This window comes from Rhinoderma darwinii, chromosome 2 (genome assembly GCF_050947455.1).
Source record: "Rhinoderma darwinii isolate aRhiDar2 chromosome 2, aRhiDar2.hap1, whole genome shotgun sequence".
NCBI lineage: Eukaryota > Metazoa > Chordata > Amphibia > Anura > Rhinodermatidae > Rhinoderma > Rhinoderma darwinii.
In genome coordinates, this window is record NC_134688.1 from 421,533,313 (window position 1) to 421,561,258 (window position 27,946).

Sequence of the window (27,946 nt, forward strand, 5' to 3'; positions counted from 1 at the left end):
AGTTATATCTGCCACAGATCGCATATTTGGGGAAGGTTCGGTAGGGGATCTTGGAAAAGGAGGCAGGGAAACCTAGAGGTGAAGCAGGATTCATTTTGACATGTTATGTTATAGTCCAAACGGACTCTAGGATGTTAAACCGATGGTATAAGAATGTATAACTTTGTGTACAGGCGGCAAAGGGTTAATGAGGTGGCAAGGGCAGGTGTAGCTTACTCATTGAAGGTGATATATATGCAGGTCTGGGGGGGAGGGGGAGGGAGGGACGTGTTTTGGCACAACAGAAAAAAGTGAAGTCTCTTACGCCAATGGGTATTAAGGGGTTGGTGACCCCTGCCGCAGGTGATTTTTCGTTTTTTTTAGGTAATGGCCTGATGGCCTTGATATGGAGTTTAGTTTTGGTTTCTAAGCCGGGTTTTGGCTACGTTCTTAATGTTTACGCATGTCTTTTGGGAAAAGATGGATCTGACTCCCCGAACCTATCACGACTTTTAGACATTTTAGCTCATCTTATGCACTGCCCAATAACATGAAAATAATCTCATGGAACGTTAAAGGGCTTAGGTCCCCACAGAAACGGACCAAACTTTTGCGACACATGAAACGATTACACCCAGATGTAGCCCTATTACAGGAAACTCACCTTAACGAGCCAGAATTGAAGTATTTGCAAAAATTCTGGGTGGGCCAGGTTTTTGGCTCGCCGGCAAGGGAGGGTAAGGCGGGAGTTATAATTTTGGTACATAAAAATTTTGCGTTTACGCTGGTGTCCCAGGAGCGTGATGATGAGGGTCGTTGGATCCATCTAGTGGTGGAACATGCAGGGGAAACCATCAGTATTTATAATGTATATGGCCCAAATACGGTTAACACAGGTTTTTTTGGTCATTTGGAAGCCCAACTCCAGCAGGATCGTACTAGGCTTTTAATTCTAGGGGGAGACCTTAACACTGTAAGATAGGAGCGCAGGGACTAGTTTGCAGAGAAATAGGGATAAGATCTTGCCAGACTTTTTAAGACACACTGCCCTAACAGATGCTTGGAGGTGTCTACACCCTGATGCGCGGGAATACACTCATTTTTCTCATGTCCATCAGTCATGGTCGCGTATTGATTACTTGCTAGTTAATGATGCATTATCTCGACGATTACGTGAAGCGGCGATTGAGGATCTCGTTATTTCGGACCATGCCCCGGTTACCATTACTTTGGCCGACACAGTAGCTAGGGGAACGGATTTTATTTGGAGGTTCCCCGCCTTTCTGGCAAAGGATGAGGGCTTTCTACAGAAGCTTAAGGGGTGGTGGATGGAATTTGATGGGGATAATGCATCACATCGCTCGGACCCGTCATTGTATTGGCGTACAGCCAAAGTGGTAATACGAGGGAAAATCATGCAATTTATGTCTAATCTTAAACGCAGGACTACCGAAGGGTACAAGGCAGCGAGCGACCAATTACGGTGTGCATACACAGCATTTCTACACTCTCCATCAACGCCTTTGGGGGAGAAATGGAGGGAAGCTAAGCGGCAATTTGATCAGTGGTTAGACAAAAGAGAAAGTATTTATCGGTCCCAATTTGATGCAGATCTAATGCGTTTCGGCAATAAGGCGGGCAAATTATTAGCGCGACTAGCGAAGGGGAGGTATGCACCGTCACACATTTCAACACTTAATGACTCTAATGGAAATCCTACATCAGACCCAAAAAAAATGAACACTATATTAAGTAAATACTATCAAGCCCTTTACTCAGACACGCCCATAGACCCCCAAAAAGGTAGGGAATTTTTGGAGAAGGTAAAGCTGCCAGGGCTCACTCAGGAGCAGAACGACCACTTGAGCGCAGAGATTACCTTAGAGGAAATCCAGAGCACCATTAAGACCTTATCCAACGGAAAGGCCCCGGGTCCAGATGGATTTACAGGAGAGTTTTTTAAATCTCTGAGAGAAGAAATTAGCCCTACCTTGGTGGCATACTATAATATCTTACTAACGACCGGTGCTCTCCCAGCAGAGGCCAAAATAGCGCATATAAAGGTACTACCCAAGAAGGGGAAGAATCCTCTTGACCCGGGGTCGTACCGTCCTATATCACTGATAGACCAAGACCAGAAATTACTCACAAAAGTTTTGGCCAATCGTCTGGCTACGTATCTACCCACACTGGTGGGAAAATCCCAAGTAGGATTTGTAAAGGGCAGGGCGGCAGTGACTAATTTACGCAAAGTGTTGACGGTGCTAGAAACAGTCAGGCACGGTCCCCAGCCAGGTACCCGGCCGGCACTCTTAGCGCTAGACGCAGAGAAAGATTTTGATAACATACAGTGGGAATGGCTGGGGATGGTGCTGGACAAAATGAATGTCCAGGGAGCATTCCAGGTCTTCTTGAAGGGTGTTTACAATAATCCACAGGCCCGCGTTCACTCCTCAGGATTTCTGTCGGATCCCTTTCAATTGCATAAAGGAACCCGGCAGGGATGTCTCCTGTCGCCACTGTTATTCAATCTAGCACTGGAAGCTATGGCTAGATTCCTGGAGGAATCCGATATGTTCAGAGGTATTCAGGTAGGGTCTCTGGCGGTTAAGTTAGCCCTGTTTGCTGATGACGTTATACTTTTTATGTCAAATCCTCAAGAGCATTAAAGGCCGGTTTTTCACTTTTTACAGGAATTTGGGCAATGCTCGGGATATAAAGTCAACCTAGCTAAAAGCGAACTGCTGGAGTTGGGCAAACCATTGCCTAAGACCTTTTGGCAATCCTTGGGGTGTGGCATATCCCCGGTTGAACACTGCATTACTTATCTGGGCATCAAGATAGGGAAGGTGCCAGACACCCTGTATGGCTTAAATTATCCCCCGTTATTTAAAAAAATACAAGCGGAACTCACCCGATGGTGCCAATTGCCATTATCCCTCCTGGGGAGGTGCCACCTGATTAAGATCGTTAGTTTCCCCAGATTGCTATACCCCTTTCAAACACTCCCTCTTCTATTGAAACATGTGGATGTCTTTAAACTGACTTACGCATTCACAAAATTTATATGGACAGGAAAAAGGCCTCGCATTGCACTCACCAAGCTCATGATGGGCAAACAAGAAGGGGGCGTGAACTTCCCGAATATCAGGGGCTACAACGTGGCATGTCTTTTTTGTCATGTAGTAGATTGGCTTCACGAAACGAGCCATTATTCCAACTTAGATCTGGAGGGCGAGTATGCCTCACCCTGGAACCTGAAGGCTTTGCTACATTGTAGAGTTGCTTCTCTTCCGTGCCGTCTCAAAACCTCCATTGTATCGAGAGACACAGTTCTAGCTTGGAAAGCGGTACGTAAGCATTTTGATCTACCTCACCTGGTATCGAAACATATGCCGCTGAGCGGACATTCGGAATTTTTACCGGGAGTAGGCAAGGGAGACAGATTTGACTCTTGGGGGACGGTAGGCATAAATAACGCAGGGGATCTTATGCATATAGAGGAAAGGAGATGGTTAACCGGGGCGGAAATCACCACTAAACTCAGACCCCTAGAAGGTAGGGTTAATTTTTTACAAATTCTTCAGGCACGAGCATTTTGCACCTCTAGGCTCAGGGATTTGAATAAGGAAGCCACCGCGCACACTCTAGATGAGGTCATAGGTCCAACGACTGGGCGTGCGACTATTTCAGGGCTGTATAGAGCACTGGGAGATGGTTTTGTTCGGCCACAATCAAGGGTTAGTTTCAAAGTCTGGGAACGGTGGACCCAAGATCCAGGTATAGGTGAGATCATATTGGGGGGTTGGGAGACGGTACGGAAGAGTGTTATAAACGAGAGCTGGAGGAAAACCTATTTTAAATTGATGCATTCAGCTATATATGGCTTTAATATTTTGCCTTCACAATCCTTCCCCGATCGCATTACGTGTTGTCCCAAATGCAACACACCCTTGACGAATTTATGGCATGGAGTATGGGGGTGCGTACATACGAAACGATTTTGGGGGATGGTACACAAATATATTGCGGATCATTGGAAAACGAACCTTCCAATGACGCCTCAAGCGCTATTGTTCCATCAGGCGCGGCCACCGGAGGAAGAGGGTGCTCGAGGGGTGAGATCACCTCCCCTGCTGGTGCACACGATTTTACTGGTGGCCTTGAGATGCCTCCTGAGTAAGTGGCTGGAAACAGACACGCCGGGGTTAGACCTGATTGTGTCTCGTCTGAAACAGTTATTAGTTCTTGAGAGGGTGGAGGTGGAAAGACGGAAGGAAACGGGAACCAAGAAGCTATTCGCTAAATGGCAAATATTCATAGAATCGCAGTGCACAGCAGCCGAGGTAGTGGAAATTGTTACGCCTTTCAGGCACACAAAGTGGTATTATACGCAGCTCTTGGCAGGCACTTTAGGGGGTTTGCAACTTTGATCTAGCCGGGGAATAAATGATAAGTAGATACTCATTGATGACCTAAGTCGTGTCGGGGATGGGGGAAGTCATGTTTTCGGTCTATATGACGATCGACACTTATACCATGTTTGTATGTTATGTTATGTTGTATTTAACTCAAGGTTAATTTAATGATGCAACCTTTGCGTGAAATGTTTGTAAGAAAATTTGAAAACTGTTAATAAAAATTATGTTTAAAAAAAAAAAAAAAATACACCCAGGAGAAAGTCTGCGCAGAGGAAATACCAAGCCTCACCAGAGGGAAACTGCAGCCACTTGTCCGATAGGCTGAGCAGAAAGACTTGCATGACTAGAGTGTGTGGGGAAACCACTGAGACCATTGCTGCATAGTCCTCCAAGAAGTCAGTAAAGTAATGAGGCCCCACAGCGCCGCGGCGCGCCACATTGAGGAAAGACAGATCAGAATTCCCAGGGACGATCAGGAGAGCCACTCCCAGAGACTATAAGCCTTATTGTGAGGGAAAACCACCAAACAGCTAGGGTAGGGAGGTTATGAAGCCTTTTGATAATGGCAGGGTGCTAGACTGCAGGGCCATGACAGTCACAGGGATACCGCATAGACCAAGGGAGGGGGTTGTAAGGGTAATTGAATACCTATATATATGTACTCTTCGGCATCTTCGGGTGAGCGCAGTGTCACCTCTTTTGTAACCTCTTACATATAGTAGGGTTACCCGCAGGCTATTTGCTGAAGCGGATACAAGTGTTTAGGTGACCAGAGATAAAGGAATTGCAGTACAGGATTTTGCCTGGTTTCCAGGGGGTTGACTAGGCTATCGACCAGACTGACAATCCACCCTGAACCTAGAGGGAGATTAAAGAAAAAAACTAAAATGAAAAAGTGCACTACGGACACTGGGCTAAAACCGATTAGCTCAGTGCCTGTGGGAAGGCTATGGAGCCAACACTTTTTTTCCTACCTAGTGTCAGCCTCCTAGTGGCAATGGCCTATACCCGTGGTGCTGTGTCCCCTAATGATTTGATACAATTTATATTCATATATATATATATATATATATATATATATATATATAAAACATGTGTGCGTACATTAAAAAAAGAAACAAACGTGGAAGACAACAGAAAATAGATAACACTACATTGCAGAGCAACAAGCGATCTGAGAAAGTCGGAATAGACTGACCTCCAACCAGCACTGCCCATCCTCTCCATCACTTGGACTGCTTTCAGTGGTGGCAAAGTACTGCATGCTGTCAAGCTGGCACGTCCATGAGGTCTTTTGCTTCAGGGTGTCTGCATACCAGGAAGGATGGTGCTGGCACTGCAACAGCTGGGCTTTTGCTGCAGACACAATAACGCAGCCTTCTGTCTCTGCTCCTCGAAGCACCATCTGTGGAGAGAAAGACAGGATATGTGTATGTGCATGGGACTAGAAAACCAAGAATATAATATATATTTAGACTGAATGACTCGGCGGCTTGAATTACAATGCATGCAGGAGCATTTTATAATGCAGTTGCAGTATCATATCCCTAGAATTCAAAAGCTGACCATACAAACCAGTCAAATATCAGCGGATCCAGCAGGCCATCCAATGGTCTGATTGCCAGAGTTCTGGGTAAAAGATCAAGCATGTTAAGGCCCTTTTACATGGGCCAATAATCGGGCGAATGAGCATTGGTATGACTGCTTATTCCCGATCATAGCTCTGTGTAAACAGTGAAGAGATCAGAAGAATAACAATCTGATTTTTTTATGCGCCCCATAAAATGGTTGCTTCAGCTGAGCTCCACTCATCTTCCCTTGTCAACAAGGGAAGAGTTGCCAACAAGAGAAGAACGAACGATCATATTAACGATCATTCGTCCCCATGCATTCCAAATATTGCTCTGTTTAATTGATTGACAGTTATGATGTCAATCAACGCTTGTTTATCAGGCAGAAGAAGAGGATTTTTGGAGTACTCACAGTAAAATCCTTTTCTCGTTAAGTTCATTGGGAACACAGATTACCGAAGTTATAGGCTGCGGTCAGTAGAAGGTGACACTAAGCTTTAAAAGAATTAGCTCCTGCTACACAGGCTATACCCTCCTGCAGACACTGAGCTAATCACTTTGTACAGAAGCAGTAGGAGCAACTATGAGTAGCCAACAGAAGGTAAAAAGTAAACCCAGAACAAAACTCTTGATGTGTCGGAACGGAAAATAAAAGAGGAACCCATGAAGTAAAATCAGTAGATGCCCAAAAACAAGAAAAGCTGAATTAGGTGGGAGCTGTGTCTCCCAATGAACTCAACGAGAAAAAGGATTATACAGCGAGTACTCAAAAAATGCTCTTTTCTCGTTCCTGTCATTGGGGGACATAGAGGACCATTAGATGTCCTAAAACAGTCCAAGGTGGATGTAACAAAAAACATTGCATAACCGGTCACCTAATCCACCTAGCGACTGGGAAACACATCCGAGGATGCAAAAGTGTGCAACCCATAGAGCAGAGTAAGTTGTGGAGATAGACCAGGTAGAGGCCGTGCACACCCGTAGAGCAGAAGCAGGATGGCACGCCAATCAAGTGGCCCCCACAGGACAGAAGGAATGAGCTTAGTCAGAAAGGGAGAGTTCTGCCTTCAGCGCAATAGCCTTGATTGCTGTGTGGCAAGATGAATAGAAGAGTTGTTATGACCACATCGTGATGGAGTAAAGAGCATTTCCCAGAATGGGAAGAGGGCTTAAAAATAGATGGCGGTGTCATTTAAAGACCAGGTTGAGTTTCCAAGGAGTTGTGGGCCGAACATAAAGGGAGCAGATCGGAGAGAAGTCCACACTTAAGATTAAACTTAGGCCACTCCCAGATCCGAACCCTGCTGGAGAAAAAACAAAAGCCTGATCAATGAACAATGAAAACGAGGATGGAGGCATTCCTCATTTTAGCATAAACAAGACTTCCAGGTCCTGTGGAATATGAGATGGGGAAGGTCATCTGGCCTTCAGAATGATTGTGATGACTCGTCCAGAGAAACTATGAGATCTGAGGGCTATAGTTTCACAAAGAATGGCTTTAAACATAGTGACTCTAATACGAGACTGAAACAATAGAGTAGGTTGTCTCAGGAACGTAGATGCCAGAAAAAGTCGGCCAAAAAAAGACAACATGAGCGGACCACTTTAGTTGAGGCAAGACCTGTGCCACCAGGATGATATGTCCTAAGCCATAATCCACCTGAAAATTCTCTTGAGAAGATGCAGGGGGGAAAACGTACATCCACTACACAAGCCAAAGGATAAAAGGACGACTTACCTGGGTCCAGACGTCTTCTGGTTAAGAATTCCGCTGTCCAGTAGACCACTACAGGAAGATGGGTCAGAACGCGGCTCCCAAATCAAAATAGGAACCCAGCTAACTTGGGAAGCACTGCTGAGCTGCGAGTCACCTTAAGAAGTCAAGTAGGTAACCGCATTGGCATAGTCAGACGGAAGTGGAGTGGACACGCTTATAGGCGGGGATTCCAGTGAGGAAAAACAGGCAAAAGTGAGGCCCTGGGACATGGTTGGAGAGGGGAAGGCCAGTTGGGGTTCACAACATAGATTGATCCCAGCGGGTCAAAATCTCTATATGAAGCGGGAGACTGTGACACCGAGAGTAGGGATAAGGTTTTCATGGAGCGGGAAACTCTGGAAGATATTGCAGTAATAGGTCTAGGATAATTTAAAAGGTGTCCCAGTTTAAAAACAGGTTGGGGGGGGGGGCCTTTACCAGGATATTGTCCAAGCATGGAATCACAGAAAAGCTCCTGTACTGGAGAACTACCAAAAGCCTGAAAAGCATCTATGGGAGGTCACGAGGAGCAGATGCCAGACTGAAGTAAGCTTGAGGGAACACTGACTGCTTGAACATATTGGGATTGCAAGATCTGATGTCTACGACAGAAAGAAAACTTGATCCCAGTCTTCACTAACTCCACCCGAAGAGTCTGATCTTGACAAAACAACAGCGATGCTTTATATCCAGGATGGAGCAGCCAAACCTGTCCTACTTGGGGATCATGAAAGGACTGAAGTAAGAAACCCTGAAAATCTTCTTCCTGATTATAGGGGACGATTATGCCCTTGAGGGGGAGGAAGTCCACAGTGCGATGGGCAGGAGGAATAGACATAGACAGCTCTATTTTGTAGCCCACATCGCAGCTGTCATGAACAAATACACAGTAAAAGGTGAGGTCCCTGTTCTTCCCAAACCTCTGTCCCTACCTACTTGTACGACCCGACCTAAACGACGGCGGCCAACTGGGCGACGTTCCCTATACTGGTACAAGTGAAACTGACAAACAGATGAGACAGTACGAAATAACAAAGGGTCACCTGGGAAGTACACGGAGGAAGAGGCAGGGCAATTGCGCCGCGGACAAGTCCGGGCGAAAAAGGCGGAGTCAGGCAGGCCGGGTGAGTGCGGAAAAAACAAAAGTCAGAAGGCAAAGAAAAGTCAGGAGTCCAGCCGAGGTCAGTTCACAAGAAGTCAAAAAGCAAGTTGCTCAGGGGAGTCCGAAACAAGGGAAAGCACCAGGCAAGGAAACTCTAATTACAGACAAAGGCCAACTATTCCAGCCTGAACTAAATAAGGACAGGGCGGGAGCTCAGGAACATCAGCCAGGCTTTGATTGGCCTGACGCTCCTGAGCTCCTATTCGCTGCAGACTGCCTCAGTCTGCCAGGCCGGGCGACGCCCGAGCGAGTAACTCTCGATGTCCTGGAGACCGAGGGAGCTGTAGGCAGAGAGTACGTGACAGCAGCATCGGAAATACAAGAGTCCCTGTAAGGAAGCCTGCACACAACTTGAGCACCCTTACAGAGGACTGACTATCATGTAAAGGAGTTTTCTCTGATTGTTGTGGTTCATTCTGGAGCAAATGAGGGTTCTTGTCACCAAGATCCTCAAAATAATTCTCGTCCAGTCCTGGACCAAGGGAACAGGAGTCAGAAAATAGCAGACCCATGAGGGAACTCAGAAACGGAATCAGCTTCCCAAGCTTGAACCCAAGTGTGCGGTCAGATCGACCCTATAGGTGCAGTGGAATGGGTAGAGCCTTGCTGTGTGGAGAGTAACAAGAGTCTCCCAGCAGCCAGCAGAGCCTTGTTGTGTATTTTTTCTGTAAAGAGAAACGGAGTACACAAATGCCACATGGAAAGCTCCAGCTAAGATGTCCCTGCCGAGTCCAAAGAGTTAGCATTTGCCATAAGATTGATAGGCTTGGCCGGCTGACAGACCGCCAGGTCTACAATAGGCGAAGCCAGACAGTTGGCCAGGAGGTCTTCGGGTCCTGGCGTTTGAAGTGGGAGAAACACCCATAGGGGAGCTTGTACTTTAAGCGTCTCTTGGACTGCAGTGATATGGCTGTGCCATGTCACAGCCCTTCTGAAGAACTATACAGAATCTAAGTCCTATTTAGTGTCAGTATTTTTTACTTGAAATAAGTCCTTGTACGCGATAAGGCAAGTTGACGATTGAAAGTCCGAGGGAAACAGACCTGGCCCTTTTTACAGGGACTACCGCAAAAGAAGGGCCTTCACACTGAGGGAAGCCTTCTGGGGAGGAATTGGTCAGCCATACGACTCAGGATGTCCGTGACACAGAGACCTCTGCCAGAGAAAAGGATTGTGCCCAGTCCGGCTCAGTGGCAGCCGGCTCAATAAAAAAAAGCCACATTCACATTGAAAACACACGCTGAATAGCTTGGCCAACCAATGGTATTTGCTCTGAAAAGCGCCAAAAACATACCCTTACTCAGCTTATGGAAGGGGGTAATATGACTGCCTGTGTAGCAATGTCCGCTACACCGTCTGAGACGCAGAGGTGGCGTGAAGGGGGTGCCTAAGGACATATAAAAATTAGAAAAAAACACCAGGCTGGTCCTACCATATGATTAATGCAGAGTTCTTGGACCGTAGTATTCCATGGGTGTGAAAACAGGCATGGATCACCAGAGAGAGACCAGTAGAAAGAAACAACCCAAAAAAAAGGTGGAATAGGAGGGTGGAGTGCTATTGAAACAGGCTCCAATAGGATAAGTAAGAGGACAGAGTAATGGCATGCTGTGCGGGCATAGGAGGGGGTGCATAAAAACTCCTCCTACTACCACAGTAGAGTGTGGCCTAGTAGGCCGCAACAAAGCCTGGACCTTAATTAGTGGTGATTCCGGGCCGGGTGGCGATGAGCCACTCCCGACTGTGGGAGCCAGGAAGCCGTGGCTGGGCTGCAGAGACTGGGCACCCCAGAGGGCTGTATGGAAGCGGCAAGAAAGAAAAAAAACAACAATGCAAAAGAAGACTCGGGTGGTCTAAGAGGGAGTGGCCCGGAGGAGGCGGCTTGGAAAAGGGCTTCTTAGAAAGGAGGAAAAAGGCTCAAAGCGGATGGGGGGATTTAGCGCTGCAGCTTCTATGTAGCCACTACATATATAAGTTGTCTAACACTGCTGTAGGTCGATTCTGTCAGTCAGCTGGACTGACAGCTGGTGCTGACAGCGGCTCCTGTGTGCCTCTGACACACAATCTAACCCTAATACCGATCAAATGTAAGTTGTGCTCCTTCGGCTGCGATGGGATCTCTTCGGCTGAAGACAGGCTCATAGAAGTCTATGATCCCATCTTGAGCGCATCTATAGCTAACGCCGCCTCTCTGAGTAGAACTTAAATAATACCATCACAGTCAAAGGGGTACAGCGCTTGGCTAATCGTTTCTGCCCCTTTGATCTCGGGTGGGATCTAAGCACCCTGACCCACACCAATCAAAACATCGGACATGTCACTTTGTCATGTCAAAAGTTTTAAGAAACAGCAGTTACTCTTTAACTTTCTCCAACTCAACACCCCATGCTCCAAACTCTCTTCACTTGTTCAACAACTAATGCAGTTATTCTGTCACCAATACCTACCTGGCAATTTACCAGCTCAATGAGCCAGTTGTGGTTATATATATCCTTGTCTTGACAGGCAGCTTTGCCACACAACTGCTCACTAACTCCTGACTCTTCTTCTGTGAACACCACAAACTTATCTGTCTCTTCAATGAGCTTCTGCAGCATGTCTGCACCTAGAGTAAGCCATGGAGACAAAGGAAATCAGTGACTGGCATGCAAGAATATGTACTTTTACATTAGGGTTGAACACAACAGCTAGTAAACTAAGTGGTAATAGTAGCATTTCACACCTCCTGATGGAGATCTCTCAGTCCGTCCAGTAACAACAGGTGGTGCAACTTTTTTGGCTGGAGGAAAGCTGCGCATGGACCCACGTTTTAGTTTCTTAGCTTGCAGCTGAGTGTCAATTTTTAGTCCTTTTAAGGCCTCTGTGGAAAGATTGCGCTTCAATATGGCAGCTTTTTTGTAACCATCGTACAGTCCAAATGCTATATCTCTGTTTAAAGTTGTCCATGATGCACGAAGATCCACCAGATGCAAGCGGTGGGTGTAGGTGGGGTTCTCCTCACCAGTGGCAGACAATTCCTATCAGGCAGAAAAACATTACTTAGAAAAATTCTAAGGGAAGTAATTATACCATTATACAAACTTTAAACTATTTTTGACTACTATTAGGAAAAATTCACACAGTATTATGTTGAGGCTGAATAATCAAAGGTAAATCTGCCTCTAAAATCAGAGCATTTTCCACGCTGATTTTGGACGCTGATTTCAAAGTACACGCAGTTTTCTTTTCAGGGGAATTAAAATACAGTGTATTTTTTTTTTGCGCTTTTCTGTGCACAGAACAGTACCGAAAGCATTGGGTTCTGTGTTTCTGCTTCCCACGAGTTTAAAAAAAAAAAAATTATTCTGGCAGATCCTAGGTCAGGATTCTTTCAGCGCTGCCGTTTTCATTTCAGCGCGTGCAAAATTCAGCACCATATGAACTACGGCCCTTATTCCTATTGACAACAATGGGTGGAAAAATAGAAGGGTTTTACACGGAAAAAGTGTCAGAATCAGTGTGCAAAAGACAATGTGTGAACATACCCTTACAGGTGTGGCTTTATGAAGTAGAATAAATACATTGAACGGTGTATATATACTGAGCACAGTGGCTCAGTGGTTAGCACTGTTGAATTGCAGAGCTGGGGTCCTAGATTCAAATCTGACAGAAGACAACATATGCATGGAGTTTATATGTTCTACACATGTTTGCATTGGTATACTCCAGGTACTATGGTTTCCTCCCACACTCCAAAAACATAATGATATGTTAATTTTGAATTTAGATTGTGTGCCCTAATAGGGACAGGAACTGATGTAAGAGATGACAATCTCTGTACAGCGCTGTGGAATATGTTTGCACTACATAAATGAATAAAATAAATAACAGCACTGCCTTCTGCCTAGTTCAGTATTTCCAAACTTGTCCTGAAGGAACCTCAACAGGGTAGGTCTTAGGCCCATGCACACGACCGTATTTTTCATCAGTAATTACGGACCCATTCATTTCTATTGGCCACGGACACCTTTCAGTATATTTCCTGATGGGTGTCCGTGCTGAAAACATAACAGAACCTGTCCTAGTATTGTCAGTAATTACGGCAAGGATTCTCCCATAGAAGTCTATGGGAGCTTCCGTAAATACGGACGGCTACTGATGTGCATTCATAAACTGTCCGCATTGCTAGGCAACATGTTGATGACATCATTTGCAACCTCCCACTTTTTGGACGGATCCGTATATACGGATGGAATACAGATGCAATACGGACCGTATTTACGGACAGTATTTCGGGATGGATGAAAATCGTGGGCATAGACTACTATTGGCAACGGGTACCTTCCCGTTTGCTTATGGGATGGTGCCCGGGCCGTTGAAAAACATAGAACATGTCCTATTTCAGGCCGTAATTACGGCACAGGCAGGCCCGCAGAAGTCTATGGGGCTCCCGTAATTACGGGCCTTTAACAACACATATAGAACATAAGAAAAATGTATTCAATAAATAAATACAAAAAAAAAATTACAAATAAATACATAAATAACAATAATAAAATGTGTGGTTGCTTTTGCCTGTGCATACTTACCAAGTGAAAAATACTATAAAAGCAATAATCTTCCTAAGGTAAATGGAAGTACCAATCATAAAGGATTAGCTTCATTGACGTGTGCGGTGCTCCTCTTATATTTTCTTACCTGCCTTTCATAACTCAGTGAAGATAAGCTGAGCAGATGAGTTTTCTGGACCAGATTGTCAATCTGGTGGTCTGCGGTTTCATCACAGGCTGAAGCCATCAGATGCACAGTTACTAGGTTTAATTTGCTGGTCATCTGTGGCACACTCCATTCTGATATTAGGCGACGCATTACTGTGCCAGCTGTTAGGGAATGGTTAAATTAAAACATGGTTAGAAACCGAGTACATATTGAATGTGCCCTTTATTCCATGAAATAAACAGAATGATTAGTAGATCTGATGAAGCTGGCCAGTCTGTAGAACCTGCAGCCACTTTCGATGAAGTTTCCTATGGGGGTTTCTCTATAGCCGGTGTAAATAGCGCAGATCACACATGTGTGTTCAGTATGCAAATACTATATAGGACCGCACATACCATCAAAAGAAGGAGCGGTCTCACCCAGGGGCTTAGGGTATTTAAGTCTAAATAAGTAAGTCAATCTGGTAATATTATTAAGTGTGTTTATCAGAAAAAAATAACACCTTCCACATGCCTTTTGTATGGGGTTTTTTTTTTTTACATGCCTGTGGTTTGTGTCCCTTCCATGTAAGTTTTCTGCGTTTTCATTTTTTTAACAATGTGGTTGTGTCTTTTGCTTCATAAAATTGTATTTTTCTGAAATATTTTTTAGTGTGCCTCCTTTGTACCCCATCTTGCTTAGTGGCGCCGTCCAGTCGCATGTTTCCATGCTTGCCTACCCCTTGAATCATCCTTGGCTGAATGTCAGGGGCTGCCCTTTGATGCAATCAAGAGCCGCATTTGGGGTCCCCACAGTACGTCGGGTTGACCACCACGCCATAAGATCTCAGGTATTTCACGAATACTGGAGGAGGGAACTGATAAGAAGTGGGAAGTCCTAAAAATCTTTTTTTAAATGTTGTTTTGCCTCATGTTTTAGTAAAGTAACATTCGTCATGCTTTCATTTATTAGAATTATGGGTGCTCTGAAATGTTGCTGATCCTGCGGTTACTTACCTTGTGGGATAAGTCTCTGTACTCCGCGGGTAAATATTTCGCCCTGGCTGCATTCCACCTGAATTCCACGCTGCTGTGCAAACGAAGCCCAGTAGTGGATCTGTAAAAAGGACAATGATACAGCAGTCGTCATGTACTTACATTTTTTTTTTAAGTGTATTTTCAAATAAGGAGCCAATTGCTTCAGACTGCCCACCTGTAGCTGTGGAAATAAGGCAGTATATGAAAGCTGCTTATAGTGCTGTCCCAGCTTCTTTTTCCCTGGCTTCAAGTTATTAAAAAGCTTCCCACGGCCGATCGGGCGACTCACACTGCTCCATGTTGCCCAGAAATTCTGCATCCAGCGTAAAGTACTGCTATAAACCAAGATACGAGGCTGGCAGACTTCTGAGCAGAAAAATAAAAAAAGATTATAGTTTGCAAAGAGAGTAAGGCCCTGTTCACATGGAGTTTTTTTGCAAATCCTTTCTGCGATTTTCGCAGTGTTTTTCACCTGCGGCCATTAAGCGCCGCAGGCAAAAAAAGGCCACCAAAACCGCTTTCTCTGCCTCCCATTAATTTCAATTAGAGGTCAGAGGCGGAACTGTAGCAAGAAAGAGCATGCCACTTTTTTTTTTACCGTGACTGGCTAAAAACCGCTGTGGAAAAAAACGCCTCAGTCTCCCATTGAAATCAATGGGAGGCGGTTTCGGACGTTTTTTTTGCTGCTGATTCCGACGCAGCTTCCGCGTAAAAATCAACGTAAAAAAACTCAGTGTGAACTGGGCCTTAGAGACAATGCAGTGTCATTTACAATAGTACCAGATATTTCTTTAACTACTACAAACGCTTTTTCTGGTTCCTCAAAATAACTGAAAGTTCTCAACACTCTTTGACATGAATCAAGGTTCTTGCTTTACCACGGTTCTATTTTTCTGTTCCTACATACAATTAAAAGTAACCTGTCACCAGTACCTGCCCTACTGAGGCAAATCCCCGCTCGCTAATAAGGGAAAAGAAAACAGTGTGCCATCCATGTTTTGTGGCAGCTCCTCTATAAGCCATTCAGCAACATTGAGGGGGCTCGTATAACAGTCATCTCTGCTCCCCAAACTACAGGGTGGGCCATTTATATGGATACACCTAAATAAAATGGGAATGGTTGGTGATATTAACTTCCTGTTTGTGGCACATTAGTATATGGGAGGGGGGAAACTTTTCAAGCTGGGTGTTGACCATGGCGGCCATTTTGAAGTCGGCCATTTTGTATCCAACTTTAGTTTTTTCAATGGGACACATCAAACTTATGGAGAATTTCACAAGAAAAACAATGGTGTGATTGGTTTTAACGTTACTTTATTCTTTCATGAGTTATTTACAAGTTTCTGACCACTTATAAAATGTGTTCAAAGTGCTGCCCATTGTGTTGGATTGTCAATGCAACACTCTTCTCCCACTCTTCACACACTGATAGCAACACCAGAGAAGAAATGCTAGCACAGGCTTCCAGTATCCGTAGTTTCAGTTGCTGCACATCTCGTATCTTCACAGCATAGACAATTGCCTTCAGATGACCCCAAAGATAAAAGTCTAAGGGGGTCAGATCAGGAGACCTAGGGGGCCATTCAACTGGCCCACGACGACTAATCCACTTTCCAGAAGCTGGCACGTTCCCTGAGTTTTTCCAGCAAGATGGTGCACCACCACATTATGGGTGTCAGGTCCGAGCATTCCTAGATGAACAGTTTCCTGGAAAGTGGATTAGTCGTCGTGGGCCAGTTGAATGGCCCCCTAGGTCTCCCGATCTGACCCCCTTAGACTTTTATCTTTGGGGTCATCTGAAGGCAATTGTCTATGCTGTGAAGATACGAGATGTGCAGCAACTGAAACTACGGATACTGGAAGCCTGTGCTAGCATTTCTGCTGCGGTGTTGCGATCAGTGTGTGAAGAGTGGGAGAAGAGGGTTGCATTGACAATCCAACACAATGGGCAGCACTTTGAACACATTTTATAAGTGGTCAGAAACTTGTAAATAACTCATGAAAGAATAAAGTAACGTTAAAACCAATCACACCATTGTTTTTCTTGTGAAATTCTCGATAAGTTTGATGACCCTCTTCCCATTGAAAAAACTAAAGTTGGATACAAAATGGCCGACTTCAAAATGGCCACCATGGTCAACACCCAGCTTGAAAAGTTTCCCCCCTCCTATATACTAATGAGCCACAAACAGCAAGTTAATATCACCAACCATTCCCATTTTATTTAGGTGTATCCATATAAATGGCCCACCCTGTACTTTAAAAACTCTTCCTTTGTTAAAGGAGTCACTCGGGTGAGGAACCGTGATACCCCAGTCCTCAAAGAATTGTTAGATAGCCAAGTGAACGCTAAGTCTACAGGAATGCTCACCACCAACCCAGTGCTTTTTTTTTCTAGCCCCCTTATCAGCACCTTGGGAGTGACTGCTTAAGGTGGTCTTACACGGCCCGACGAGGCCCATGTAAATGAATGCCGACCAATGAGCCAGCTCGTTGATCAGCGCTCGTTTGCTCCTTTCACAAGGCGCTATGTATGCGGACGAGCGCTCGTTACGAAGAGTTGCTCTGCTTAGTATTCTACCCATTTAGCTCCCATTGTTTTTACTCAAGAGGTGAAGAAAGATCATAGAATTTAATGAAAGACTCTGTGACATGCCAAAAGTAGTAAGAAACGTTACATTTTAAGGTCAGAATGAAAAGCGTCATTCCGAAAAGCAAATACCCAGAAGTAGACATATTACCTACCAGTATGGGACTGGGTTAAATCCATTTTGATAGAAAGTATGAGGTTCTCAGAGCGGAAGGCACGATAAGAGTCATGAGGCTGAATGGCAGAGAACTCTGCAATGATATCAGGGGAACGAAGTGCAACACTGTGGTGATCGTGTGGGTTTCCATGGCACAGCCACTGCATGTCAAACGTCATACAGAGGTCGGGCAAGTGAAGGAAGCAGCAATCATCATACCTACAGATTACAAAACACATTATATGTAAAACCAGTGGTGCCCATGTTCACCATGTGTATATGCCAAGCGTATCAATAGATTTCTATGGATTAGATGTACGCCAGAAAAGTGTTCTTTAGACAAATGTCGGGGCAGTATGTGTTGGCATAACTTTTTTTTTGATGGTATTAGAAAGCATAGTCAACTAAAAAAAGTATACCACACAGCATAATTTTTTTAATTTACAATGGCAGATTGCATGGCATAGAGTTGCATACGCCAGGGCCATACATTTTGCTAATACGCCAACTGTGCACTGTGAACGCAGGAAGAACGGTGCCTTATGGTACTTTATAATACAGTTATGGCATTTTGTTTCAGTTAGAAGTGCACAAATACTGCGCCTCGGAAACGCTGGCAACTGCAAGTGTGACAGGCGGCGGCTACTCAGAGGAAACATAAAGGAGAATTCAGCTTTGCCCACTCACTTGGAAGCCGTGCGCACATTGACATCCAAGTCCCCTTTAAAGACAAACTGCCCGGGATTCCAGGCAAACTTAAGCCGGTTCCACTCCCAGTGCATGTTCTCAGTGGTATTATATGGGTCCTAGAGGAGGGAAATGAAAAAAAAAACCAAAAAAACAGGCATTACATTGATCGAATGTTACAGACGACACAAAGCTGCATCGTTGCTGTAGGTGAAACATTTACCTCAGTTGCCAATTGATGAAGATTAGCTTGTTCAATGTCCATGCTGAAATGTCCATGAAGCAACAGCCTGCTCTTGTCCCACCACGGTAATGGAGCACTGGGATCCACAGAAGGTTTGGTAAGTAGGTCAACATACTGCCCTACAAAGGTCCAGGCAGGGTCCCAACATGGTCCCCAAACTATGGTGTATAGCTGAATTTCCGCTGCAAAAAAACAGCCACATATAATAATCTCAGAAGTCAAATCTTTGATGATTTCACATAAATATTATATACTCTTAAAGTGGTATTCCCAACTTGGTTGTTTATGGCATATACATTGGATATGCCATAAATGCAGGTTCCAACTCTAGGACCATCACCTCATGGGAGAACACGGATCCCCCCACCCATGTTCACTGAGTCAAAGCAGCTAGAAATCAGCAAAAACATGTGTATTGTACACACAAGGACAGTTTAAAGCGAGTCTCCCGATTCATGTTGCGGCTCAGTATATTTAATGGCAAAACCTCCCGACCTGAATTTTCGGGTTTTCTTGCTAGTAGTTTATAGTTATTCTTTCATGGAATGGAAATCAGCTGTTCTTGTGAAGGCGGTCGGTATACAGGAGCCAATATGAGCAGGAAGCGGTGCAGTTAAAGCATGGGGAGGGTCTGAGAAGCGGCCTAATCCTTGAAAGAAACTAGCCTGAATTTCAGATTATCACAGTACGCAATGAGGAATAGCAGCAAAGCAGGCAACACTGAATTTTTTGTAAACAAATTGCAGGTAAGCATTAGCCATAGGTAGTGACTTATATATTTTTGCCAACACAACTGCACATCCGAGTTGAAAAAGTACTAAAAACAATTATGAGCACTTACAGTGAAAGTCATGGAAGAATTTTAGTGGTGGCAGGTTCCTCTCCACTGTGGAATCACCCCACGGAGCTCCCAAATGTACAACTTGCTTTCTGCGGGCACTGGCTTGTCCACTCTGCTCAGCCCCGAGCAGTCTACCAGAAAGATGCCAATCCCGGATCTCAAAGAGATATCGAGGATAGTCACGAATGCGCACTGAAATGGAAAGATAAGAAAAATTGCTACCGTCAAAACTGTACATAAATTTACTATGAAAAAAAATTAAATTCCAGACTAACCGTCATTTCTGCCTCCCTTTTTTTTTTTAACAATAAAAACAGACATTGTTTCAATCAAACTTTTCTCTGCCCAATGACAAGTATGAGATCGTTCCCTGAGGCCTCATGCACACGGCTGTGGCCGTAATCACGGCCCGCGATCACGGGCACGGCCAGACGCCGACGGCTGCGGGCAACAACCCGCATTTTCGGCTCGCTCTCCTGCAGAAAGTATGGGAGCACAGCCCGTAAAACGCAAAAGATAGAACATGTTCTATCTTTTGCAGTACAGTTCTACGGCACGGACACCTATCCCTAGCGATACGGGAAGGTGTCCGCGCCAATAGAGCTGAATGGGTCCGTAATTGCGGACCGTATTACAGTCCGCAATTACAGAGATTTTATACGGTCGTGTGCAAGGGGCCTTACTGTCACTGATTTCCATAAAAAAGGAAGGGCAGATGACCCTCTGGGTAACCGAGTGAGAAAGAAATTAAAGAGGCTCTGTCACCATATTATAAGTGCCCTATCTCCTACATAAGGAGATGGCGCTATAATGTAGGTGACAGCAGTGCTTTTTATTTAAAAAAACAATCTATTTTTTCCACTTTATTAGCGATTTTAGATTTATGCAAATGAGTTGCTTTATGCCCAAGTGGGCGTATTTTTACCTTAGACCAAGTGGGCGTTGTACAGAGGAGTGTATGACGCTGACCAATCAGCATCATGCACTCCTCTCCATTCACTCAGCGCATAGGGATCCTGCTAGATCCTTATGTGCTGTCTTAGGCCCCATGCACACGACCGTGCCCGAAATCACGGCCCGCGATTGCGGGCACGGCCAGCCGCTGACTGACAGCCGCATTTTCGGGCCGTGCTCCCATACAAAGTATGGGAGCACGGCCCGCAAAATGCGAAAGAACGGACACGTTCCATAATTCCCGGAACATTTCCACGGCACTGACACCCTTCCGTAGTGCTACGGAAAGGTGTCAGTGTTCAATGAAAGGGAATGGCTCTGTTTTTGCGGACCGCAATTGCGGTCCGCAAAAACGGAGGTTTTTTGCTGTCGTGTGCATGGGGCCTTATACTAACACATTAACAATACTGAAGTGTTTAGACAGTGAATAGACATTCCACGGGATGTCTATTCACAATCTCTGCACTTCGTTACTGTTTCTATTGTAGTTACAGCAGAGGAAGCGTAATCTCGTTGTAACCTGTCATTTACAGCGAGATCTCGCGATATCACGCTTCCTCTGCTGTAACTACCACAGACAGTAACGAAGTGCAGAGATTGTGAATAGACATCCAGTGGAATGTCTATTCACTGTCTAAACACTTCAGTATCGTTAATGTGTTAGTATAAGACAGCACATAAGGATCTAGCAGGATCCCTATGCGCTGTGTAAATGAATGGAGAGGAGTGCATGATGCTGATTGGTCAGCGTCATACACTCCCCTGTACAACGCCCACTTGGTCTAAAGTAAAAATACGCTCAGTTGGGCATTAAGCAACTCATTAGACTAAATCTAAAAACGCTAATAAAGTGGTAAAAATAGATAGTTTTTTTTAAATAAAAAGCATTACTGTCACCTACATTATAGCGCCCACCACCTTATGTAGGAGACAGGGCACTTATAATGTGGTGACAGAGCCTCTTTAAGCTCATGAGAACAAAAATTGCTGACAATGATACTGTAGCTGTCAGGAAACTGCTTTCTAATCTGAAATGGAAATGAGAAGGTGTATTCCCATCTAACACATTTATGGCATATTTACAGGATATGCCATAAATGTCTGATCGAAAGGTTCTCTCCTGACATCTGCCATTGGGGGAATGTCGGGACACCCCCATACTCAGATAGTTGGCTGGTTCTGCAAAAAACGTCGGGTTCGGCCGACTGTAATCTAATGTGTATGGGCATTTTAAGGCCTCATTCACACATTGCATTTTTTTCAGTATTTTGCATTAGTATTTTGAAGACAAAATCTGAAGGGAACACAAAGAAGAGAATTATAAATCTTTTAGGATCCAGTCCTGGTTTTGGCTTACAAATACTGATGTAAAATACTGACCAAATCTGCAATGTGTGAATAAGGCCTTTGGCTGCACTAGCATGTGTGTTTTTGGTGTGGTTTTTTTATGATTTTTTTTTTTAATTACAGTTAATTATTTTACGATCATAAAAAAAATGTATTACTTTTTTAGCCAAAAAAGACATGTGTGAATACAGCCTTAACCATCCCTGCAGCACATTTTCACGATAAATTTCCTCAAATGTCAGCGACACAAATTATATCAATACACCAATAAATCTCTAAGGATGGATTCACACACGTCAGATTGTGTAGCAGAAATTCAGTTTTATTCATCTGGATGGGGCTTGCAGAAAACAACACCGATCTGATGAATGGAACAGATTTTCAGTCACAAAAATTTGTGCAACAAAATCTGCCACATGTGAATTCACTCTAAAATTACATTTTTTAACAACCCCTATCTTAAACTGGAATAAACTGGATTACACCCAATTTACATTATCAGATGATTTTGGAAAGCTACATTATGCCAAAATGTAACATATACATAGCTCCATTCTTGGCTACTTTGTATTACCAAAATTTAGAAACAAATTAGCGGCAAATCCACGGTAAAAATCTGTGATAAATCCCCAGCAGAATTGTACTAATGTGAATTTGAAAATCCGCAGCATGCCCTTAATTCTGCGCCAATATTTTCCCGTACATGTGGATGGGGTATTTAATTTACTGTAAATAGTTGCATATTTTCTGTGAAAGTCTGCTTCATGTGAAATCACCCTAAGGGGGCACTCACCATAAAATGTTTTGAGAGAGCATTTCATCATGCGACACCACTGGATAACAAGCGGCAGCCCCTCAGTGGGGAAAGGACTGATGCTGTCAATGTCCCTCATATTCTCCAAAACTTTGTCCAGCCCATGTAGAGACTCATCTGCTAAGGCCACTATTTCCAGATCCGACATAGCCCAAGTCAGGAGAGACTTCCGCATCGGGGTATTGCTATAAAGACGATGGGAGCGTTGGATGTATATTTCTATGTTTTTCTTTTCCAGGGACGTGTAAAGCTCTTCAATTTTTCGGGCTGGCAACAACTCCCCATGGTGTTTGCGGAGGGCAGCAACCTTGTCATCGAGCAGCCTTAACCTCTTCGCGCTCTCCTTACTCTCATCTTTCATGAGCTCATAGTTATCCCTCAGTTTCACTTCAAAGACATCATCCAAGAACGCAAATGCAAATTGTTTAACTCTTAGTACAAGGTCCGGAGGGAGAGGCTCAGGCAGAGTCCGCGGAGAACGATGAAGACCTTTCAGCCACTTCTGCACTGCTATGGTCTGATCAAGTATGCAGGAAAAGTCATAGCGGTGAGGAAACTCAATAGAAACGCTGGTAATATCCAGAACCCATGCGCGGTTCCTCTCTGTGAGAAGCGAGGTAAAGTGGCTTCGATGTAACAGCATTTCTTCCAGTTCAGGCATTCTCTGTGCCTCCACATCTTTAAACAGGAAGATATTGTGACCATCAGCATTGACTGCTACTTCCGGAGTGCGCAGCTGAAGAGAGCCGCCATGCTGACTGAGCCAGATTCTCTGAGCTCTAAATAGGAAATAATTCTCCTTGCAAACAGCAGCATGTAGCTTCACAGAGCTCAACTCCATTGTTATCTGCATTCCCCTTCGAGGAACGCTTGGACTTTCTGCATCTGGATTTTGTGACTGCTGAGGTGACTGAGGTGACTGAGGGGACGACTCTCCCGACACATCTCTCCCTGACAACTGGGCTTTCCTGGCTAAGGTTGTGACCAGCAGATCCCTGCTCTGCAGGGTGGACAATGTGTGCTGATACAAATACATGTGATCCCAGGGGCTCCAGTGCAAGACCAGCTCCTCCCCGCACTGCACCTATAAAAAGCAAAAAATAACACAAAACTATTTATTTTTATCTGGAAATTGGTTATTCAAATTGTCAGGCCTCATGCCATGATCATAACCATCGCAGGCTGTAATCTAGTGCACGCCAATGGAATTAACCCCTTATCATCGCAGCCAGTTTTGGCTTTTCTGACAATGCCCCATTTTTCAAATCCGACGTGTGAATTTACATGGTAATAACTCGGCAATGCTTTTACTTTTACTTATCCAAGCGATTCTGAGATTGTTTGTTTTATTGTGACACATTGTACTTTATGTTAGTGGTACGTTTTGGTCGATACATTCTGTTTATTTATTAAAAACACCAAAATGGAAATTGAAAATTTTGGAAAAAAAACAATTTTTTTATTTATTTAAATTTCTCTGCTTGTAAGACAGATAGCCATACCACATAAAATAATTCCGAATTAACATTTCCCATATGTCTACTTTACATTGCCATCCTTTTTTAAATGTCATTTTATTTTTGTAAGATATTAGAAGCTTACAAAGTCTAGCAGCAATTTTTCACATTTTCAAGGCAATTTCCAAAACTGAATTTTTTATGGACAAATTCATCTCCGAAGTGACTTTGAGGGGCCTGTATATTAGAAACTCCTCATTAATCACCCAATTTAAAAAAAACTGTACCCCTCAACATTTTCAAAACCGCATTTAATTAATTGTAATATGTTATAATATGAAAAAGACCCCCTCAAAAAAAACGAAAAAAAATATTTTTTTATTAAAACCTCTTTCGTCTTTTAGAAAATAGTGAAAAAAAATAAATAACAGTCAAACAATACATTTTATGTACCCAAAAATGGTGCAAAACCCCCCCACAAAAAACGACAACTTGTGATGCAAATTACAAGCCCTCAAAAAGCTTTGATGGTGGAAAAAAAAAATTGCTCTTGAAAAGAATATATGAAAAAAATTACTCAAGCTTGAAGGTCCAAAATGGGTTAAAAAATAAACAAATAAAAAATGATCAGGACACTTTTCAGCATGTTTTACTACCTCGGATTGGTTTTTACATGGAGGTTTGATCACCAAACAGTAGGAAGCATGAGTGTATAAGCTTTACTGCAATGAAAACTTCCAGTCCTACCTCTAAAGCCTGAATAGTGGTGTAGTAAGACAGGGACACAATGGAGAAGTAGAGCAATGGGTCATTATGGTCCTGAGCTTTACAGCACGGTTCCATTTTCTCAGTGATGGACTTCAACAGAGACGTGGCCACACCTTGCAGGCTCAGACTGCAGCTCTCTGCGCTTCCTACTAGAGTAAGGAGGTCTATCCTCACCTGAGCAGCACCTTGAGAAAAACGGCAAAAACATCATTTTACTTAGATACATTTTTAATACATAAAAAAATCATAAAAAAATGTGATTTTACACCTGTAGTCATTTTGGGCCATTGCATAACAAACATTCAAGAATGCACTCCGTGTCAACTGCAAAACTGCATGGCCCTGTGTGTTCCCTTTCACTGAATTTCCTTAAGGTTACTTCTTGTTTTCTGCAAATGATGTAAAGCTACTGCCAACCAATTCCCTCTGCCCCTCCCTACAGAGGGCTGAAGAGTGCACACTGCTTGTGACATGATTGCTGCTGCGCAGGGCACAGTCTGTAGCATTTCCTGTGCCTTTGGCCTGCATCGGTGGCTCTCCAGCATTTATTGTAATACAATTTGTAATGTAATAACTAACTGGCCACACCTATGTTTGTCATACCCGGGAATCATGGGACATGTAGTTACCAGACCTTCGGCAGCAGAAAGGACTTGTTACAGTCAAGATGACCGAGAGAAAACGCATTATTCACTTTTAAAAACCAAGACAGAGTCTGCAGGGGGAAAAGTTTAGTGTATAAATAACTTACCCACTAAAGTAGACAATGTGAACAAGTTCACATCTTCCACCCGGGCATCCACTTTCCAGAGAAGGGCTAACTTGGTGCTGAGCTCCTCACTCGGGCAAACAGGAGAGAGTGGGTCTTGTGAAGCTGGTACAGAATGTTTAGATGCTACAGGTATCAGACTCAGTACCCGCGAGAGACATTCTGCACATGTATCTGAAAATTCTGCCTGCAGTCCTTGCACGGTGGATTCTATGAAGAGTGTGTCATCTTGCATGATACCTACACCCAATGATTGGTTGTAGCTCCCCTGAAAACAAATAATCTATGCTTTATACTTATGACCAGTAAAAAAAATACAGTAATTATTTTACAGTGTGTTGCTATACAGACTCTGCTGCTACGGTAATACGCTGCGGATTTTCCGCAATGAAATCCGTTGCGGAAAATCTAGTTTTTACACTATGTTTGAACATACCCTAATGATGTCATACATAATAACACAACAGAGCTGGAAAATACAGACAAATCTTGTAAGCCATACTCTGCTTGTTCTTACCTGTAAGCTAAACGAATCAAGTACAAAAGCCTCGCCCCATACATGTGTGTTTATTGGGTGCAGCGCTTGCTGAATGTGCGAATCTTTGCCCACTCTCCAGCAGAGATTACTAACAGAGAGTAGCGCCCTCTGGTGGAGATTCTGTGTGCGCAGGTGCTTGAACTCTGCATGAGAAACAAGAGATTAGTAGCATCCTCTTCAACATCCAACACACTCGCATCTTGGTTGCACTATCGTTCCCAGTATTTCCCATTTCTACTGTTCGTTCAGACATGTGTCTACTGAATAAAGAAAACTAACTGCCGCAAAACGTAACGTACCCAGTGAAACGGAGGAAAATCCTACAGCAAAGGGCTGTGCTTCACCAAGCTGGACAGACACGTTGACATTAGAGATGTTGGAGTTGAAAACTATTGGAGCCAAAATCACAGGAAGAGGTCTAAAATGAAAAGACATTAAACATGTAAGACATATTGCCTGAATATTAAGATTAACAGGATTTATTATTTTTTTCTTTACTAATAAACACCCTTTTTACAAAACAAAGTACAAAGTAGGGACACAAGTCAGAAAAGTTTCCAGGAAACCGATTTATTCTCCTATAATGGAATACAAATAGAGGTTTGGAATAATGGCTTACGCTATAACCAGCCACGGATATTAGAGAATCTCAATGGAGAGCGTGACTGACAACTTCAATATACAATACTGTCCAATAAGTTATTACTGGTCGACAGTGAGCATAAAAACACAATCTAACATCTATGGTTAATATGGATTATTTTTCTGTGCTCCAATGCGTCTAAAATGAAAAACAAAGCAACTTTGCAAAGAGTTATGATTAAAAATATACTATTGTTTCGTGTATACAGCTCCTATGCAAACCTATGTGTCTCCATGCTTATAGACCAGAAACAAACACTTTGTGTAATCTAATCAAGCAGTTCTGTATTACTCCCCTGCTCTTGCCCTCTTATACCTGGACAGTGGTAAGCTATCTGTGTTTAAAGAAGGTTGTGTTTTTATACACAGCGGGTTATATATCCTTGAGGAGACTTCTGAACTCCATTTTTTAAACAGTCATGTCAGGGAAGGAGAGGGGACGAGACACAGGCACTCAGGATAGGAAATTGAGAGATGGGAGGAGGAAAGAGAGTATGCTTCATAAGAAACACGCATTGAGCTCTGTCCTAGCAGGTCCACAAGCAAGCACGGTGCAACCTCTTCAGGTTCAGATACATATTTAAAAACATATTGTTTAAAGAGGACCTGTCACTAGGTCATATAAGTTGACTGGGTTAACTCACCTGAATAGCGCTAACTCCCCAATTCCAGCACTGTTTTGTTTTTTTCTGGAGCCCCCATTCCAGAGATATGGCCCACTATTTAGTTGGCTCCCTATATACTAATTTCCTTTAGTCAGCCAAAGAGGTGGAGCTAGCTTCCCTGCATCTGATGCTGACCAATAAGCACGAGGCAGCTTGCAGGTAGTTCACGCCCTGTTGGCTAATTAGCATATAGGTAGCCAAAACAACAATGGGCCATATTTCTGGAACAGGAAAAGAAACAGTGATGGAATCTGGGAGACATTGCTATTTAGGTCAGTTAACCAGTTCAACTTATATGTCGTAGTGACAGGTCCTCTTTAGGCTAGTAGGATTTTTGAAAAAAAACATTCTATTACTAAAAATAATTCACAGGTAAGTACCAAAATAGACGTTTTAACCCAATTAACAATACCATATTACTAGAGTAAGGGACTGGGAAAGAGAACATTGGATTTATACACTGCAAGCAAAGATATTGGGCCTTGTGTTGCACAAAGCAATCAATTTGGAGCCCCATAGTATCTTCATATCTAACAAGGCAGATGGACAAATTATAATGAACTGGGTCTTAAGCAGAAAAAATCCTAAGAATTTAAGTGATTGCCTGTGCCATCATAGAAAAGACAATAGTCATCTTTAATTCTTTGCGATGGGACATATAGTGCTGGACGTCTGTTTTCTAGTCATACTGGGATATGAATGAAAAATACCAGTTCCCAAAGTCAGACAAAAATATTTAATGGAAAAGCCACTTAGTTATGCAGTTATAAATCCACTCATCTATCGCTGCATGAATTATCAGATTTCCTGTTCAGGAGTTTAGGAAAGCTGGGTAAAATCTTACATAAGGCTTATATCCCACTGCATTCT

The 27,946-nt window shown here is 43.6% G+C and overlaps 1 protein-coding gene across 2 annotated transcripts in view; it reads right to left on the reverse strand.

Annotated features, from left to right (window-relative positions):
• The window catches only part of BLTP2 (bridge-like lipid transfer protein family member 2), a 66,555-nt gene that overhangs the window by 24,052 nt on the left and 14,557 nt on the right, over positions 1 to 27,946 (reverse strand). For both annotated transcript variants that reach the window (XM_075854274.1, XM_075854273.1), the window contains exons 12-26: positions 26,069 to 26,187; positions 25,749 to 25,912; positions 25,214 to 25,499; positions 24,442 to 24,647; positions 22,217 to 23,321; positions 19,123 to 19,314; positions 18,261 to 18,463; positions 18,038 to 18,156; positions 17,349 to 17,569; positions 14,779 to 14,969; positions 14,583 to 14,682; positions 13,567 to 13,748; positions 11,612 to 11,906; positions 11,337 to 11,494; positions 5,599 to 5,805 (exon numbers count right to left, since the gene is read on the reverse strand). In XM_075854274.1, coding sequence (XP_075710389.1) covers positions 5,599 to 5,805; positions 11,337 to 11,494; positions 11,612 to 11,906; positions 13,567 to 13,748; positions 14,583 to 14,682; positions 14,779 to 14,969; positions 17,349 to 17,569; positions 18,038 to 18,156; positions 18,261 to 18,463; positions 19,123 to 19,314; positions 22,217 to 23,321; positions 24,442 to 24,647; positions 25,214 to 25,499; positions 25,749 to 25,912; positions 26,069 to 26,187 — 3,748 coding nt within the window. The remainder of the gene's footprint in view (positions 1 to 5,598; positions 5,806 to 11,336; positions 11,495 to 11,611; positions 11,907 to 13,566; positions 13,749 to 14,582; positions 14,683 to 14,778; positions 14,970 to 17,348; positions 17,570 to 18,037; positions 18,157 to 18,260; positions 18,464 to 19,122; positions 19,315 to 22,216; positions 23,322 to 24,441; positions 24,648 to 25,213; positions 25,500 to 25,748; positions 25,913 to 26,068; positions 26,188 to 27,946) is intronic.